The sequence below is a fragment of the Telopea speciosissima genome, chromosome 3, assembly GCF_018873765.1.
Source record: "Telopea speciosissima isolate NSW1024214 ecotype Mountain lineage chromosome 3, Tspe_v1, whole genome shotgun sequence".
Lineage (NCBI taxonomy): Eukaryota > Viridiplantae > Streptophyta > Magnoliopsida > Proteales > Proteaceae > Telopea > Telopea speciosissima.
In genome coordinates this window covers 39,416,847-39,435,132 of record NC_057918.1, presented here as the reverse complement: position 1 = coordinate 39,435,132, position 18,286 = coordinate 39,416,847, and the positions used below count along the sequence as shown (strand labels likewise).

General features: G+C 41.6%; 1 protein-coding gene across 4 annotated transcripts in view; it reads left to right on the top strand.

Annotated features, from left to right (window-relative positions):
• The window catches only part of LOC122656749 (protein-tyrosine sulfotransferase-like), a 40,377-nt gene that overhangs the window by 11,277 nt on the left and 10,814 nt on the right, over positions 1 to 18,286 (top strand). For 3 of the 4 annotated variants that reach the window (XM_043851387.1, XM_043851386.1, XM_043851389.1), the window contains 6 exons: positions 4,613 to 4,756; positions 12,619 to 12,723; positions 12,837 to 12,989; positions 14,924 to 14,968; positions 15,079 to 15,147; positions 15,306 to 15,434. In XM_043851387.1, the coding sequence (XP_043707322.1) occupies positions 4,613 to 4,756; positions 12,619 to 12,723; positions 12,837 to 12,989; positions 14,924 to 14,968; positions 15,079 to 15,147; positions 15,306 to 15,434 (645 nt within the window). Of the gene's footprint in view, positions 1 to 4,612; positions 4,757 to 12,618; positions 12,724 to 12,836; positions 12,990 to 14,918; positions 14,969 to 15,078; positions 15,148 to 15,305; positions 15,435 to 18,286 lie in introns of all 4 variants that reach the window. The other variant, XM_043851388.1, reaches the window with a different exon arrangement.

The following is an 18,286-nucleotide window of genomic DNA, read 5'->3' as shown; positions in this document are numbered from 1 at the left end:
GCAGACTTTGGCAGAGAGTAGACAAAGTTTGCATTTTGAGAATGTGAGAAGATATGAGCAGGCAAGAGGAGCTGGTGGATTTGGCTTAGCTGCACCAGTGCAACAAGATGAGAGGAGGAAAAGCACTGGGTCAAGACATATACCACGGCTCCTAACCTGACCACGAGCACATTCCCCAGATCCCATTTTTGAGCAGGATCCAACAATTTTTAGGCAACAAGATGCCTACCAGCCAACCATCTCGCAAGTGTTTGGTGGTAAACAAGAGGAAGCACGAAAAGCCTCAAGTAAGTTCATGTTATACAATGACATTCTAGCTAATGTAGCACACGGAACATACTATAATACATTCCTTGATGCTGCACGGAGGGCTGGCCCAGGATGGAAGGGGCCTTCACTACATGAATTATATAATGTATATTTGCCTCAGGAGGTACAAGAGCTGAAAGAGTACATTGATGGTTTGAAGCCAATGTGGGAGACGTATGGGGTTACCCTTATGGCTGATAGTTGGACTGGACCTATTAGACTGTCCATTATAAATTTCATAGTGAGTTGCAATGGGAAGACAGTATTCTTGAAGTCTGTCGATGCATCAAAGCATGTAAAGGATGCATCATACTTGTATAAAGAGTTGAAGCTAGTAGTAGACGAGGAAGGGGGAAAGAACGTTATCCAAAGTGTGACGGATAATGGTTCTAACTTTAAAAAAGCTGGAGAGAAGTTGATGAATAAGAAGAGTAAGAGGATCTGGCTCTTTTGGACTCCATGTGCAGCATATTCCATTGATTTAATGCTGAAAGATATGGGGAAAAAAACTTTGGTGGTGGGTATGGTAAATAGGGTAAGACAAGTGACAAATTTTGTATATAACCATGGCTATGCTTTAGCTACGTTGAGGGAAAAATGCAATGGGGATTTAGTGAGGCCTGGTGTCACTCGATTTGCCACCAATTACATTGCATTGAAGAGCTTTTAGACACAGGTGATAGGTCTGAGGTCTATATTTGAAAGTGAATAGTGGTTTGGTCGGCATGGTTCTAAGTCAGAAGAAGGGAAGGCAGCACAACAGACCATTGCAAGTGACAGATTCGGGAAGGACTTGTATAAAGTGGTTGTCATATTAGAGCTAGTGGTGGCAGTACTGAGGATGGTTGATACAGAGAGGAAGCCTACCTTGGCCCACATTTATGCTGCCATTCAAAAAATGAAGGAAATGGTTAGAGCTACTATACCTCAAAGTACAAAGTCCTGCATTAACATCATTGATGAGCAGTGGGAGAAGCACTTGAGTCATCCATTGCATAAAGCTGGTGAGTTCAACATACTTTACTCTTTAAATGTTAAAACTTTTTATATTTACATAGTTAAAACCTAAAGGCACTAAGTCACTAACAAATTATATTTGTGGTGTCTGCTTTACCAGCATACTATTTGAATCCAAAGTATCAGTATTCCCATAATCTTGGGTTACACACAGATTTGTTGGTGGGAGTTCAAATTGTTATTGAGAAGTTGGAGCCTAATCCAAAGATACAAGCTACTTGCAATGATGAGGTGAGAGTATGAGACTTTGATACTTTGGTAGTTAGTTTATGAATGTAATTACTAAATAGCAAATACTAATGTCTCTAACAATGTTTGAAATTTAAAATGAAAATAGATCAAATACTTTAGAGAGGCCTCAACAAGTTTCGGTCGACAAGCTGCAGTGGAGGGTAGACAAAAGTCAGACCCTGGTAGGTGGCATAACATTATATTTATGAATTATAATTTTATCCTTTTAGAATGCACATATTCTTAATATTCTATATTTGTAATGCAGCTGACTGGTAGGTGCTTTATGGTACAAGTTCACCCAACTTGAGGAAGGTAGCAGTGAGAGTGCTCTCACAAACTTGTTCATCCTCCGGATGCGAGCGCAACTGGAGTACTTTCTCATCGATACACTCAAAGAGGCGGGACAGGTAAGGTAGCGAACGACTGGAGCAGCTTGTGTAGGTGCCCTACAATATGAGATTAAGGATGAGGCACATACGTGAAGGAATTGAAGCCAATGACAAAGAACCCATCGAATTGTCTAACATTTTCCAGGAGCACTCTGATGATGATGAGGATCCCCTATTCCAGTGGGTGAGGGATAGTGGTACACCCGATATGGATCAGCCTGGGGGTAGGCCCAACCCCACCATTGCGTCTGTAACCGGTATTGATGTTGAGGACTATATGTTGCAAGAGGGGCACATTCAGAGTCACCGAGACCTTTTGAGGCTGCAGTAGGAAGTCCTGCTGCTGCTGATGATGATGATGATGATGATGATGGTGGTGATGGTGGTGGTGGTGTGGCATGCGGAGTGGTGGTTATTATGATGATTGTCATGAGGGGATGCGCGAGCAGTACCAATATGATGTGGAAACGTAAGCGGACCCGGTGCGTTTCACAGGTGAGTCTCAGTTTACGCATGCTACTCAAGATCAAAACCATGGTGGTTACACTAAAACGTACAATAAAAAGAAGGGTCGCAAACACTCACATGCTCAGGATGATGACAACAGTATAAACACCATACTTGTAAGTTTCGGAAGCATGAGTATGGATACTACTAGTGAGCATCAGTCATGGCATTCATCTCAGCATCATCATGACTATGAATATGGCCAGGAGAGCACCGGTTCTGAATATAGTGGCTATGGTCAGTTTGGGTAGTCAGCAGTTGAGTTTGACAATCAAAGCACTGGGTCAAGTTTTGAGCACATATTCCCAGTCCCAAACCAGCCATACACGCCTCAAACTCAATATGACAGTAGTAGTGGATCTCACACCTCATACCAACAGCTTCCCATGTACCCTAGGATAGGGGGTTTGATATATGTTGATAACTACACTGATATGGAGGTTATGTCACACTATGTGCAACACTACAACAATTCTATGACATGGGAATTTTATGTGGATCAATATGGGGAAGAATTCATTACTCAATCACATTTTGTGTAACAAATTCAGAGAAGATTGATGTACTGTACTCGTTATTTGAATGTTTTGATTGTTATGTATTACTAAATTATGTGTAGAGTAGGGTGTTTTAGTACGACTCGTCGCCTACCAATCTATGGTCCAAAGTGAAACTCATATTTGGACTTGTTTTTTGGAAAATCTGGGCATGCCATTGTGTTTAAATGGCCTGAAATAGGCTGAATGCCAAGTTTCAGATCCAAAATATGCGTAAAACCCACCGAGTTGGGCGTCTGAGTCCCAAAAAAAAAAAAATGCACAATCTCGGTGAGATCTCGACTCGTCTCGGTTTTCCAAGGGACTGAGATCCCAACGAGACCCAATTTTTCAAACCTTGTTAGGGAGGCGGAAAAAAAAGGAGGGGAGGGGGTGGCAGAAGGGTTGAAGATGGTGGTGTGGCGGAAAAGAAAAGGCGGAAGGTGGAAGGGAGGTGGAAAGTGGAGGCTGGCGGTGGCTAGAGGCACAATCATGAGAAAGAGGAGAGGAGAAAATAGATAAAACTCAACTCCAGGATTCCCACTTTGATACCATGATGAATTTCATGAATAATGGCTTATGAACAATGTGCCCACAACCTCTTTATTTATAATCAGAGATCATTACAATAAAGGAAATAAAATCCTAGTCAAATCACATGTGCAACATGTGCATAATGAACCTGGACACTTTAATGTATTCGGGTCCAGGTCGCGTGTCAACGGGTAATCCGTGAATATTCAACAGCTAATCAGTTTGCTCCCTTTCTTCTCATAATGATCCACAAGTGCACTTTGAATCCAACTTGCATTACCCAAAGGATCCAACTTCCATTACCCAAAGGATTTTATGACTAATTTAACCTCTTCCTCCCCTCCCCCCCCCACCCCCTTGTTTTCATGAGAGCTTTGCCCTTGGTTTCAATCTTCCAGAGATAAATTGGCATTGGCTACTACAAATAACTATGGATTTGAACGGTTTGGCTGGACTTACATAAAATAGACTACACAATGCTTGTATTATTCCATGGATAGATTGGAGTGGCCCACAGTGATTGTTCGATCTGTCCATGGGTTCGGTGTCCCAGTCTGCATCCCAATTTGGCCCAATCTTTATTTCTATCAATTGGAACCAATGATGGCTCCTGATCCTAAAAACCATGTAACCACTGTTTAGGATGGTTCACTTTTAATCAAGGAAAGTTTTTCACTTAGGTGCAGTTTTTTTTCACATCCTTTTTTTTTTTGGGTAAAGTTTTTTTCACATCTTAACACCGTTCTTTTTGTTACTGATATTTTAGAGGATGGGGAGACATCAAGTGTAATTCTGAATTTCTCAATAACGACTAGAGTTTTTAAAACTGATGTTGAAAAGATAGCTATGAGCTTCCTAGACTTGACATGAAATCCCAATTCCAGGGGACAGCGTTGCCTTCTTTTTCCTTGTGGGGATGCCCCCGGTTGGGGGTGTTTCATTCTTTTTTCCGCGATGATCAGTAACTTGATCCTATCTTTCTAACAGATTGTTCTTTATTGTTTTCTCTTAAATTTTCTCTCTAGTGAGGAATTCCCCTAACAAATTATGTCTACTGATCAATTTATCTTTTCATTCAATGGACAGAGAGATGCTAGAAAACGTGGTGATTTTGGTTCTATTAGAGAAAGCAATGATCCATTTGACATGGAAAATATTGTTATGCCTCTACGTGAATTCATCAATGATCCTGTAGCTCATGACATCATTCACAATGGAGCAACTTTCCAGGTATCTTAGCTTCTACAGTCATCAAGTGTATGAATCCGTATTACAATATTGCGTGGTTTCTTCAGATTACAATTATATTTGATGGTGCCTTGAATTTTCTCAGCTTGTAGTTTACAGCTTGTGCTAGTGCCTAATAAGCTTGACAGAGGTTAAATTGTTGATTGCTAATGACCCTCTGATGGAATGATTATGCGCATAGAATTGATTTTGTTCTACATGTTTCCTTGTTTTCCTTTCTTCACATTTCTTATTTTAATAAATCTGTTCTGACCTTTAGTGTTGACAGTGAAGGTGATACAGGACTATACCAATGTAGAACATTGACTGCATAATGATAAAAGTTCTCCCCTTTAAAAGGGATATTAAATTTAGGATTTAGATCAGTTATGTCGCAGGTGCTAGTGAGAAAATGAGCCTAGTATTTGTTACTTCCTGCAGGTCCCCACTACAGGGTTTGGATACCTAGAAAGGCCAACCTCGAAAATAGAAGACAAATGAGAAGGTTTGTGAATGTCATTACATATATATGCTTATGTATCTACAAGATTTAGGGGTCAGTTGGTGAAGCTTATTTTACAAATAAGTGCTTAACGAATAAGGACTTTTTTTTAACTACTTGTTTTGAGCAGTCATTTACACTTAAATCCTGCAGCCAAGACTGCTGATAGGGCTTAAGAAGTCCAGATTTTTGGGCCATGGATTAGTTCTATGAGCCTTAGGCTACTTGTTTATGGGTTATTTGTTGTAATGGGCCTTAATTGTAAGCCCATATATGGTGGGACTTAGGTGTACATATGGGAATAGTAGTATGAAGAGCCTTAGTTGCTGAGTTAAAAGAGTTTGAGTTAGATTAGGATACTTATTAGCTAGATGTAGTTCTGTTTTGAGTTTATTAAGTTAAGCATGATTTGATAATTGAAATTAAAGTTTTTTTCAAGAGATTTTTTAGCTATTGAGCATGGATCGAGAACTTGCGAGATCTCGGCGAGATCATCGCTGAGTTTCTCGGTTTTTGGAAAAACCGAGACGAGATTGCCTGCGAGTCTCAAAAGTGCAATATCTCGGCGAGATCTCGGATCTCGGTTTCGACCCTTTTTTTACCCCACCTACCACTTAAATACCTTACCTAACTTGCCAAAACTCGACATATCTCGGCGAGATCTCGGCCAAATCTTGGATCTCGGGTTGACCCAAAGTTGAGGCTTCGAGTTGGGAAAAAAAAAATGCACCAACTCGGCGAGATCTCGACTCATCTCGGTTTTTCCAAGAGCCGAGTTGGTACCGAGACCCGAGTTTTAGTACCTTGCTATTGAGCTCTTCAAATGTGGGTGAAGGCTCTTATTTTGGCCTATTGTGGTGGAGGGCCGGTTAGGGAAGAAGAGTAAATCTATGAAGGATCTCAGAGTTGCAGGGAAGAGAAGAGGGAACACACACACACAACCATTCTCCTTGAACAAATGATGCAGGGAAGTCACATAATGGGCTTATTTTATTGGAAATAAGCCTTGGGTGGGGTTATGTATACATTGGGCCTTTGATTCTATATGTTTTCTTTGTAATGGGCCACTTTTTTTTTTGGTGAATAAAAAATATATTACTAAAGCCCCAAAGGGGTGGGGGGGGGAAATACAAGATGGGGAAGTGAGGGGGGTGGGGGGGTGGGGAAACTATACAAGCCTCACACCTAGCAAGAAGAGGGAGGAGGCTGCAAAATAGAAATGTCTAGACCCTAGGATACAACAATATGCCTCTTCCTCGGAGTATCTAAATTGGGACCATGGTGGAGAAAACTAAGCTTGGAGGAGACAAAAAAAAAAGATGGCTTTCTAAATCAAGTCAAAAGAGGGAGAGTTGGAGGTTCATCTCCTAATGTTCCTCTCCATCCAAATGTGGGAGAGAGCAGTGCCAAACACAAGCTTGCCAATTGTGTCACAAATAGAGTAGCCGGGAGAAAGTCATGATCAACCGGAGCCGTTCTCTTGCAAAGGGCAGGGGTTTCCTGCTACGAGGCCAAATGAACGAAAGGGCTTTCTTCCAAATGGTGGAGGTGAAGGGGCAAGCGAAGAAAAGGTAGTCAATGTCTTTGGTTCCATTCCAACAAAAGATGCAGGAAGGGGGGACATGGATGTTGCGGTGGATGAAGACAGCTTGGGTGAGAAGGCAAAGGCTAAGGGTTCTCCAAGCTGTGAAGCTGTGACGAGGGATGTGTCTTTTGAACCAAACGAGCTTGTGCCATAGGACAGTGTGGGCTTGGTGTCTTACAAAATTCCAGGCAGATCTGAAACTAAAGAGGCCGTTGGGGGAGGGGAGCCAAATAACCTTATCCGTGAGAGAAGGGGGGAGGGAAGGGCAGATCTGGGAGAGGATAGGGACAGGGGGTAGGGGGAGACCAAAAACCATGGGAAATGATGGAGGAAAGGGGGGCAGATAAGGGGATGCCAGAGGAATATATTGATCTGGTCCCGAAGACACAGTAAAGGACCCCTAGGGGGTGCTAAGAGTCAAGCCAGAGGGAGGTGGTTGATCCATCCATGATAGAGGAAGAGGTAGCTGTAAGCACGAGGAGGCATAGGTGGAGGATCTTACGCCAAATCCAAGAGGAGTTAGAGGGGATGGAAGCAGTCCAGATGGAGTAATTTTTGAGAGGATAGGAATAGACCCAGTTGACCCAAATGGAGTCATGCCTAGTGGAAATTTTCCAGATGAGTTTCAGAATGCCCTCGATATTGGAATCACGGATGCGGCGAATGCCAAGGCCCCCTTCAGATTTAGGGAGACAAATGGATTTCCAGCTAATAGGGTGGAGGAATTCGGAAGTGTCTTTCCCTTTCCGGAGGAAAGCACTAAAAAGGTTTTCCATAGCTTTGATGGTGGCTTTAGGGAGGCCAAAGATGCCACACCAATAAATGTAAAAAGATTGGAGAACCAATTTGATGCATTCAAGCTGACCAGCATAGGATAGAAGATTGCCTTTCCAGAGTTGGAGACGCTTGTGGATATTGTCAAGCATGGGGGTGCAGTGGTGACAGGAAAGCCTAGCAGGGATGAGGGGAAGGCCCAGGTAGTTTACTGGAAGGGATCTAAGGGTAAAGCCAGTTAGGCGCAGGAGGAGGTCTCTGTCAGAGTCTGAGATGCCAGAGAGAAAGATTTTAGATTTAAGGAGGTTGATACGGAGGCCAGAGAGGCGCTCAAAGAGATAAAGGGAAAACATGATGGCAGAGATGAAAGAGGGGGAAGCTTTGGAGAAAATCATCAGGTCATCCGCGAAAGCCAGATGAGTGAGATTGGGGTTTTTACATTTGGGGATGTTGGAGATGAGGTGAAGGTCAGTTTTGGCTTGAATGCTCCTAGAAAGGACTTCCAAGGCTAGGGAGAAGAGAAAAGGAGAGAGGGGGCAACCTTGACGGATCTCGACTCCATAATGGAAGAAGCCAGTGGGGGAGCCATTGGCGATAACAAAGAAGCTAAGGGAGGAGATGCAAGTATGAATCCAATGGATGAAAACGGGGGGGAAGGCCATCTGGGAAAGCCCATCGCAGATGAAATCCCATCGGAGGGAATCAAAAGCTTTATGGAGATCAATCTTCATAAGGGCAGTTGGGTAATGGGATTTACCGTCGAACCCACACACAATCTCAGACCAAAGGATGATATTGTCTGCAATACTTCGGCTAGAAATGAAGGCTAGTTGGTTTGGGCTAACAAGAGAAGAGATGACAAGCTGAATTTTGTTGGCAAGGATCTTTGCAATGAACTTATAAAGGAGATTGCAAAGGGAGATTGGTCTGAAGTTAGACAGGGAGGAGGATCCATCTTTCTTAGGGATTATGCACAGGTAGGTCTGATTGATCTTGGCGAGCTGGTTGGGGTTAAAGAAGAAGCTACAGATAGCTTTGATGAGGTCCTCTTTAATGAAGTCCCAGCATCTGAAGATGTTATACCCGCACCCAAGATCCTAATTATTTTATATTATTCCTTGTGACGTGTAGATGGTGCTACCATGTATGTTGGTGAGCTGTTCGCAATGGTTGTCAAGCCCAGTCACAAGATCATTGACTATAATACGTGTTTGCCTGTTGAGGAAAGATTCCTCAACCGGGTGTGGGGGAAATTCGTCGATGATGACTTCACTGACTATCCTCTTAGCACAAGTCCCAAGAGCGAGGAGTACTGGAGGGCACATCCTGTGTCGTGCCATATCGACACTTCGTCTCACGATGAGGTTAGCTTTGAAGTGAGGAAACTCTTCGGGATCACGAAGGACACACCGTGACGGTCAAGAGGTAAGTTACCTACCTTGTTTACACTTATGTATCCTCCCCTCTACAACCTTGAAGTGCGGGCCAAGGCCTGGTGACTTTTCTGTGGTTGTTCAGCCTTTTTGGCTGGAACGGATACACGAACGGACCCACTGCTGATGGATCCGTTCGTGAATCCGTTCAAGCTGTTTGTTATGTTTGGTAAGTTATCTTTGTGGGCCCCACTTGCCCGTGTCTCGGACACCATGGCAAGGTCTCCGAACAGGGTGGACCCACCCTTATCTTTCCCTATATTGTTGGACCTTGTATGTGGGCCCACAAGGCCCAAATCTGTCTTTAAATAGGAACATGTTTAGAGGGAACCATCCAAATAGGCCTTAAGTGTCCACTTACCATAAATAGGGACCCTTGGCCATTTAGTGGCCATTACTACCTCTACTAACCAAACCGTGGAGAGCTTGGGAAAGAAAGAAGGAAGAGAGGAAGAAGGAGAAGGTGGAGGGACAAGGAGTTGCCACTTGGAGGGCTTTTAGTGGGCATCATCTTGCATAGGTAAGCTTACTCACTCTTGCACTCGCCCTCTCTTCCACCAATACCCAATTGGTTGGACTCTCCCTTCCTTGGACCGAATCCTTGGGACCCGAAATCCTACCTATGGTCCCATTGTTGGTTCACTCATGGGCCAATTGACCTCTACCCTAAGTCTAAGAACCTCACTTTAACAAATTATAGTGGTTTAAGACTCCAAACCCTAGCCCTAGAAATGGGAACTAACTTAGGAGGACCAAACCCTTGAACCTCTTGGCATCTATGCCTAGGGTAGTATAATGTAGACCTTTTTGGACCTAAAGTAACCTTCCCTAAGCACCAAAAGGGTAAGAACCCAAGAGAAATGAATTGGGGAAGCTAAGACCTTCAAAAACTGAATTTTACCCTAAACGTCAACAACGGATCCAGGCATCGGGCCTCCGTTCGAGAATCCGTTCAGCCTTTTTAAGATTTAAAATTTGAATTTTTGCACATCCCGTGGTTATTCCCTTTGAAGCCAACATTGATTCAGAGGTGGAGCATGTGGATTTTATCTTTCCACCTAAGTTTTTCGAGGAGAATGGACCACAATTGATCGATTACATTCCTAACTACCGTGATGTCACGGCCTGCCCAACAAAGGCCCACGGGCCTAACTTGCAAGCCCATGGACTTGGACATTGGGCTAAGACCAAGTCCATGGCCTAGAACTCTCTACACTTAGAGAAGAGTCTAGAGATAGTCTACAACCTCCAGAAGCAAGGATGGTTATGGAAAGTTCTAGAGAAGCCTTGTAAATAGCCAAGGAAAGGGGAGACTTCTAGATTTCTCCAAGTAGCTAGAATCCTCCACAAAGGAGGTGGGAAGGTTCTAGTCTCTTAGACTAGAAAGTTCTCCACCATTGGATGGAGGACACTTGTAAATATCTTAGGTATTCTTTGGGTTCTTGGTTGCCTATAAATAGAAGTGGCCTCATTTGGCCAAGGCAGCATCCAACCAACCATCCATCCAACCAACCAACCAACCAACTACCCAACCAACCAAGCAAGTGAGCTATCAAGCCTTGTAATCCAAGCTTTTGAGCAATACAAGTTCCATTCATTCAAACTCTCGTGTGTTCTCTAAGTTCTCTTCCCAAGTCCCTTGCTAGAGTTGCGGAAAGGCTGACTTAGTGCTAGCGTGAGTGCTAAGTGCCGGCACGGTTGCTTAGAGAGGTCTAAGTCCGTGATAGTGAGCTGCCTGAATTTTTCTTTTGTTTGAAGCTTGATTCGCATCACCTGAAGATTTTCCCGAAGCATACCAAAACCAGGTTGAGTTTTTTTTGAAGAAAGTGAGAGTTGATGCAGGCAATTCAGCCAGCCCGCCAGGCCTAGCTTACCAGGCCCAGCCCAAGTTCATGAAACCAGCAGCTGGCCTATCAAAGAAGGTCCAGCCCGAGTTCATGACCAGCCCAGATCTGTCCAACCTAGGCTGATTACAATTCTATCCCTCACAGCAAATTCATGGACCCTTGGGACTGCCAAGTCTGGTCCCACAAGTCAACAACAGTTTAGTGACTTTTCAATCCCAGCAGTGACTCTTCAGTTCCAACAAAGTGTCTTTTAATTTTCCTAGTTTCTAGTTAAGTGTCTCTTCATGTTCCTAGGCAGTTTTACTGTTTCCTTTAATTATTCTTGTTTGTAGTTCCTATGTATTGGGATTTGGGAACATTTTTCTATGCATTGGTTTTTGTTTTCTAGGTGTGGGATTCCAACAATCTCTTTATGTCAAATGCATGTATCTCAAGAGGATGCTTAGTCTCCTCTTCCCCTATAAATACCAAATCATGGAGGCTGTTTCAGCAACCAGAATTTCAACAATAAAAAAAAAAAAAAGAAATCTTTCTTTGAAAGACTATATCCTATGGATCTCAGGTGAGCTGTGGACCCAGCAAATTACATCCAAGGTGGATCTCCTTGGTGCTGGCATTGGTGGATCTCCAAGAGTCAAGACACTAGTAGATCTTTAGTTGCCACATACCTATCCTCATCATCTCCATCAATTATCATCATCATCAACCACCATCATCCATCTCCATCTTCATCATCAAAGTAAAAGGTCCTCATCTAGTGGCTTATAACTTGCTGGTTCTCAACCAGTTCATCGATCCTTCTTATTTTTGCATCAGTAAGTGAGTGATTATAGATCTTAGTCACTCCTAGATTAATCTGAAACCAAGGCAATCTAACCAAACAATCGCATATAACTTCCCAGATCTATGATCCTTCCTCTTCACCTTCTATTTTCTATTTAAATATCTTTGAGCCTCTCTTTTGAGTTTAATTGTTGAGAATGGAAGCTTTTTTTTATGATTAATAATTTACTTGAATTATCTACAAAATGTACATACTAGGAGGTGTTTACTTTATCAAATTACTCAGTGAGCATCATTTTGTATAATAATTTATATAGATATAATCGTTTGTTTCTGTTTATTTATGGTAATTTTATCGTTTCCGGAATGTCAATATCTATTTCGTGAGTGTAGTAGTATTAGATCATGCAAACAATCAATAGATGAAAGAAGGAAGAAGAGAGGAGAACGTGGAAGAGATGGGGAGATCGAAGGAGAGAGGAAAGGAGACTCACAGCTAGGGTAAATACCTTCCTACCGTGAACATGTGCTGTTATATATGAAGTTAAAATAATGCGGTGGCAAATCTAGCTCACATTAGTATAAACTAGGTCCATAATACCCCTAGCTAAACACCTAAACCATTAACAGCCAAAGCCCATAATACAAGTTTTCTGTATGTTTCTTAGTTTTAAGTGACTGGCATTTTCTCCAACAGCAACCTCTTACACCTTGTGAAGAAAACAGTTATGTGGTGTTGGTTTTTGGTGTGGGACACTTTTGTACATAATGCAGAGGTTCATGAAAACAGGTTGAGAATTTATTTACTATCCATTGTATTGCCTGTCTAGTCTCAGATATTTTTCTTGAAATTGTGTGAATACTGCTTGGATTATATATTAATATGTAACCCAATAAATGGATGAATTGTTAATTACTGGCCGATTCAATTTTATTAACAGGTAGCAGGACTTACAAACAACTCATATTTGTCGGAAGCAGATGAAGTGCGGCACTGTGTAAGGAAGTATGTGGATCTTGGTGAATACGTGCTTGAAGTTGCCAAGGTAGTGTCGAATGGGAGTTCAAAACAACCCATAATATTGTGCCATGAGTTGATTCTTTTGAAAGTTTCCCACTTTAGAATGGGAATTATCGATAGCTCTATTAAATCTTGCAGAAGAGGTTGGACAGTATGTTATACATTGGACTCACCGAGGATCACAGGGAATCTGCCACAATGTTTTCAAATGTGGTTGGGGTCCAGGTGATTTCCCAATTGCAATCATTGAGCTCTGGTATGGAACAAGCAGAAAAGAACAAATCAGGTATGCTACTGGTCCTGCTATCATTATCAGTTCTCATCGTCATTGTCATCATCAGCAGCACTACCACCACCACTACCGCTCAACCTTGCCCTTGTGCACTAAGTTCAAAGAATAATCAAATGCAAAGGTGCAGACTATTGTAAGAGAGAAAAACTGATAAGAGGAATGCTAGCCCTACCCGCCTATAAAGTGGGTAAAGTTTGCACACCGTCAATTGCTTGACAAGTGCACCACTTGCAGTGTTGCTGCTGTAATATTCCAAGCATAAGCATGGGAGAGAAGAGATAGAGTGGTTACTGCTATTTAAAGTAGTCATTTTCATCTCTGCCTCAGGTCATGTTCTGGTCACACTTAAGCAGGACTAAAGTTCATTTAATGCTTTCCATTTCCTAGATTTCCTTGATAAAATTGAGCTTGCTCAACCAATGTGCAAGTCCATGAAAATGCCTAAAAGTAATGTCCCCGATGGCCTTAACTCTGTTCTCATTCACAGAATCTTGAACTACAGTCAGTATATTTTCCAGTAATGTGAAGAAAAGAAAGATTCACTACCTATGAACAAAAGTATCAATAATTCAGAAATCAGAACATCCAAACCCTAATTCAATTCTCTATGCCAAGCCAGCAGTTGTTCCGCACATAGCTTCCAAAGTTGGGGTTTTGAAATCGAGAGGAAGCGGTAAATATGGAAGAACTTGGCATCAGTTTTGCAAAAGGTTTTGATTGCATCAAAGAAGCATGGAGAGAAAGAACTTAATCTTGCTTTTGGAAACTGAAATGCAATGTTAAACAGGCTTTAATTCATAAAGAACAAATTGAAGGGCCTTTGATGTATATTATGTAATAGCCTGTGTGCAAGCTGTGCCATGGAGATTTGGGGGTTCGTGAATTATTTCTTAGAAATGATATCACATTTTTTGAGCTTTTCCACTGGTTGCACCTTCCATCACAGGTCATCAGTAGTGTATGATTAAAGGGAGTTGGGTCTCTTTTCTCCAATATCCATTTCCTTTTTGCGATTCGTGAACACACTTTTTTTTTAGTCTTTTAACAAGAATAACTGGCTCAACATGTAACAAGTTTACTAAAATAAAGGTATCAGGCAATGAAGGGCATGTAATCTCTACCCGCTTTAAAATAGGTAGGGCTACATCAACCTAATGGGTCCAAATTGCTTGAATGTGAAAGAGAGGACTTGATTTAGTTGGTGATGCCATATCACTTTTCTACAAGTATGAGATAAACTGATCAAATTTATGATGACAGAAGTTAATGTTCCTGTTTCCCTGATCTTCTCTATTGAAGAGATAAGGTCTGGTAGTCAGGTCTAGTAAACACCTGCTTATGCAGACGGGCTTCTGTATACTAACAAATCCAGCCTTAACTTTTGATTACAAAATAAATAGTTAAGATATAAGTCATTGTTCTAAAGTTTTACTTCTGATTGTACTCATTAGTTGCTTTTATATCTTGTCCTTATGTCATAAGCAAAACAATAGAAAGAAATCCAATGATCATTTTGGACACCTGGTCCTTATGTCATAAGCAAAACAATAGAAAGAAATCCAATGATCATTTTGGACACCTGGTCCTTATCTCATTTTGGGGAGGGTGGCTATGGCAAAAGTGGACAAGGGGTGACAAAAATGTAAGAGACAGCAAAGCTAGAGAAATTGCCTAAATACTTGGGGATAAAGCTAAGGGTCATGGTGGTGGGGGCAATGATCATTTTGGACACTTTCACTTTTGGTTGAATAATTTCTTATTTAAGTTTCACTTAATGCATTTGTTAGAACTTAGAAGAAAAAAAAATCCTACAAAAGATGGACCAAGTAGAGAGGTGGTGTTCATTTTATCTTCTTATTAGATAGATGGTTGATTCTGGTGGTGAGAAGCATATGATTCCTCATGAATCTTTGCTACTTTTGCAACAGACACAAGCTCTTCATTTCAAAACTACCAACCTGACAGTAACTATCTTCAGGTGAATGCTTTTTGGGGTACTTCATGTAATGTCTGAAAATTCAAAATTATATGCTTTAAATGTTTGAAGTATGGGATCATCCTTACTGTTTGAATTTATCTGAATGTTAGAATAGCATCAATGATCAGAACGGGAGTGACATTTCTGCTACTGAAAATATGGAAGAAACAGATGAAAATGTAAGATCGCTTCCAATATATTAAAAAAATAATTCTCCCCCTCCCCCCCCCCCCCCCCCAAACTCCACAAACTGAGACTTATTCTGTCTCTTATGTTGAGTTGTAGAATATGATTTTTTTTCCCCCTAATTATTTTGTGGCTGTTGTGAAACCACCAGAAAAATCAGATGACAGTGGGAAAACTGATGGAAACTTATGAAGAGTGCACTTCTAGATTACGGAAGGCCCAATCTCGTCGACGGACCTTGTCTTTGAAGAAAATTTCCCCGGCATACTTTACAAAAGAGGTAAGACTCACATGAAATAAAAGCTTTTCTTAAAAGTAATTGTTGAAGGTGATCTTGTCTTTCTATGTCATCTTCTGTGAGTCTGTGGTAATCTTTTGTTTTAATGATTGTAGAATTTTGGACCTGTTTGTCCATTTCAGTGCATACTGTGGTTGGGATGGTGAAGATCCACAAGTGACCACCACAAGGAACAAGATGAATATTGAATAAGGTCCTTATTATTGTCACAACGTTTTGCCATTTTGGCGTATCACAAACGGATCAAGAGTTCATGACTGTCCATTTCCAGGAATCTTTTCATCTTAACCATCCAGTTTGCAAAGTTTTAAAAACATCACCTTCTCCTTTTCCAGCAGAATCGCCTAAAACTGTGTTAGAAGATGAGAGAAAGAGTTTGGAACTGAAATGCTTGGTTAGTACGTTAGACCACCCAAGCTTCTATTTATAATAGAAGCCTCAAAGAGGAAAATTGCACTGGTACCCTTACTATGACAAAGGAAAAATTACATATTAAAGTATCCAGATACCCCCACGATATACACCATACAATTTAACACTCCCCCTCAAGTTGGAGCATAGATATCTATCATGCCCAACTTGGATACAAAAGGATGAAATAGTTTTCCACTCAATCCCTTAGTGAACACATCAGCGAGCTGATCTTCAGACTTCACGAAGGGAATACAAACAAGGGCCACTCTCAAGTTTTTCTTTAATAAAATTTTTGTCAATCTCCACATGTTTAGTACGATAATGCTGAACTAGATTGTGGGTTATGCTGATTGCAGCCTTCTTGTCACAGTATAGCATCATGGGAAGAGAACTAGGAACACCAATATCTTGAAGTAGCCCCCGACGCCATAATAACTCACAAATACCTTGAGCCATTGCACGAAATTCAGCCTCGGCGCTTGGTCTAGCCACCACATTTTGCTTCTTGCAGTGCTATGTGACTAGGTTGCCACCAACAAAAGTGTTGAATTGTCTAGTGTATATTATGGGGGTATACATGGGATTTTACTAGGTTGCCACCAACAAAAGTCTCTTCTGCTCAGGACACTCCTTCAACTCTTGGAGTTGATACTCCTCTTGTGGTGGAGCACAATGCTTCGTGCTCGTGTGATGACTGCGCGTTCTCTTGAGCTGCCTGACAGACCAAGCTACTTCCTTTCTTTTTGTTTGTTATAACACTTTAGTATATAGACTATTGTAGATATGTCTTTTGGTTCTAAACTACAGTGTGGGATAGTCTTGTAACTCAGTTTCACTTTTATATATATATAACTGTTTTATCATTAGACTTCCTTATTACTGCCTTATCTCTATATTTAAATTGCTTCCGCTGTGTTTAAATTTTGTATTGTGATAATGATTATGAATAGGGTACTGCACTTGCGATCCTGGTGGGTTGGTTGGATGTCAGAGACATCCAGTCACACTTGGCCCGTATAAACCGGGCCCGGGGTGTGACACCTTCAGTGTCAAATCCCAATTCTTGAATAAGCCTTTTCAACCATATGAGTTCACACACTCCATGAGCCATAGCTCTAAATTCTGCCTCTGCACTGGATCTGGCTATAACATGCTGTTTTTTGCTTCTCCATGTAACCAAATTACCTCCCACAAAGGTACAAAAGCTTGAGGTAGATCTCTTGTTTGTAATGGATCCAGCCCAATCGGCATCAGTGAAACCTTCCACTCTCAAGTGATTGTGCCTTGCATACAACTGTCCTTTCCCTGGAGAAGACTTCAAGTATCTGAGAATGCGATACACAGCGTCCAAGTGGCCACTCTTGGAGCATGCATGAATTGGCTCACCACTCCCATAGCATAAGAGATATCAGGGCGTGTCATAGAGAGGTAAATAAGCTTCCCCACTAGCCTTTGGTACTTTCCTGCATCAATAAGAGGAGGACCATAATCTTCTCCTAGTTTGTGATTCTGCTCAATAGGAGAATTTGTTGGTTTGCAGCCTAACATCCTTGTCTCCGTCAACAAATCAGGAATAAAATTCCGTTGACATATGTTGATTCCTCTCTTGTTCCTTGATACTTCAATGCCTAAGAAATACTTCAAGGGACCCAGATCTTTGATTTCAAACTGTTGAGCCAAGTAGTTTTTTAGTTTTTCTATCTCAGCCGTATCATCTCCAGTGACTACAATATCATCAACATAGACAATGAGGGCTGTGATGGTACCATTGCCCCGCTTGGTAAAGAGAGTGTGGTCAGCTTGACTCTGGGAATATCCATTCTTCAGAATAGCCTGTTGGAAGCACTTAAACCATGTCTTTGGTGACTGTTTGAGTCCATATAGTGCCTTCTTGAGGAGACACACTTTCCCTTCAGCTGAAGGCATTTTGAAGCCTGGTGGGTTTGCATGTACACTTCCTCTTCCAAGTCACCATAAAGAAAGGCATTCTTCACATGTAACTGATATAATGACCAATCTTTATTGGCAGCCAATGATAAAAACACTCTTATTGAGTTATGCTTAGCCACGGGAGTAAATATCTCCTGATAGTCAATCCCATAGACTTGACTGTACCCCTTGACCACCAACCTTGCTTTGTATCTCTCAACAGTACCATCAGATTTATACTTGATTGTGTAGACTCATCTGCATTCAACTGGGACACGTCCCCTAGGAAGATCCATCAATTGCCAAGTACCATTCTTTTCAAGAGCCATCATCTCCTCAGACATAGCTTGTCTCCACTTTGGGTCAGACATAGCATCAGTAACATTCCTAGGAATAGAAGCAGTAGAGAGAGCAGCAATAACGGCAAGACCTGTAGGAGAAAGAGCATCATAGAAAACAAACTGGGCTATAGGATTAGTATAAGCTCTTTT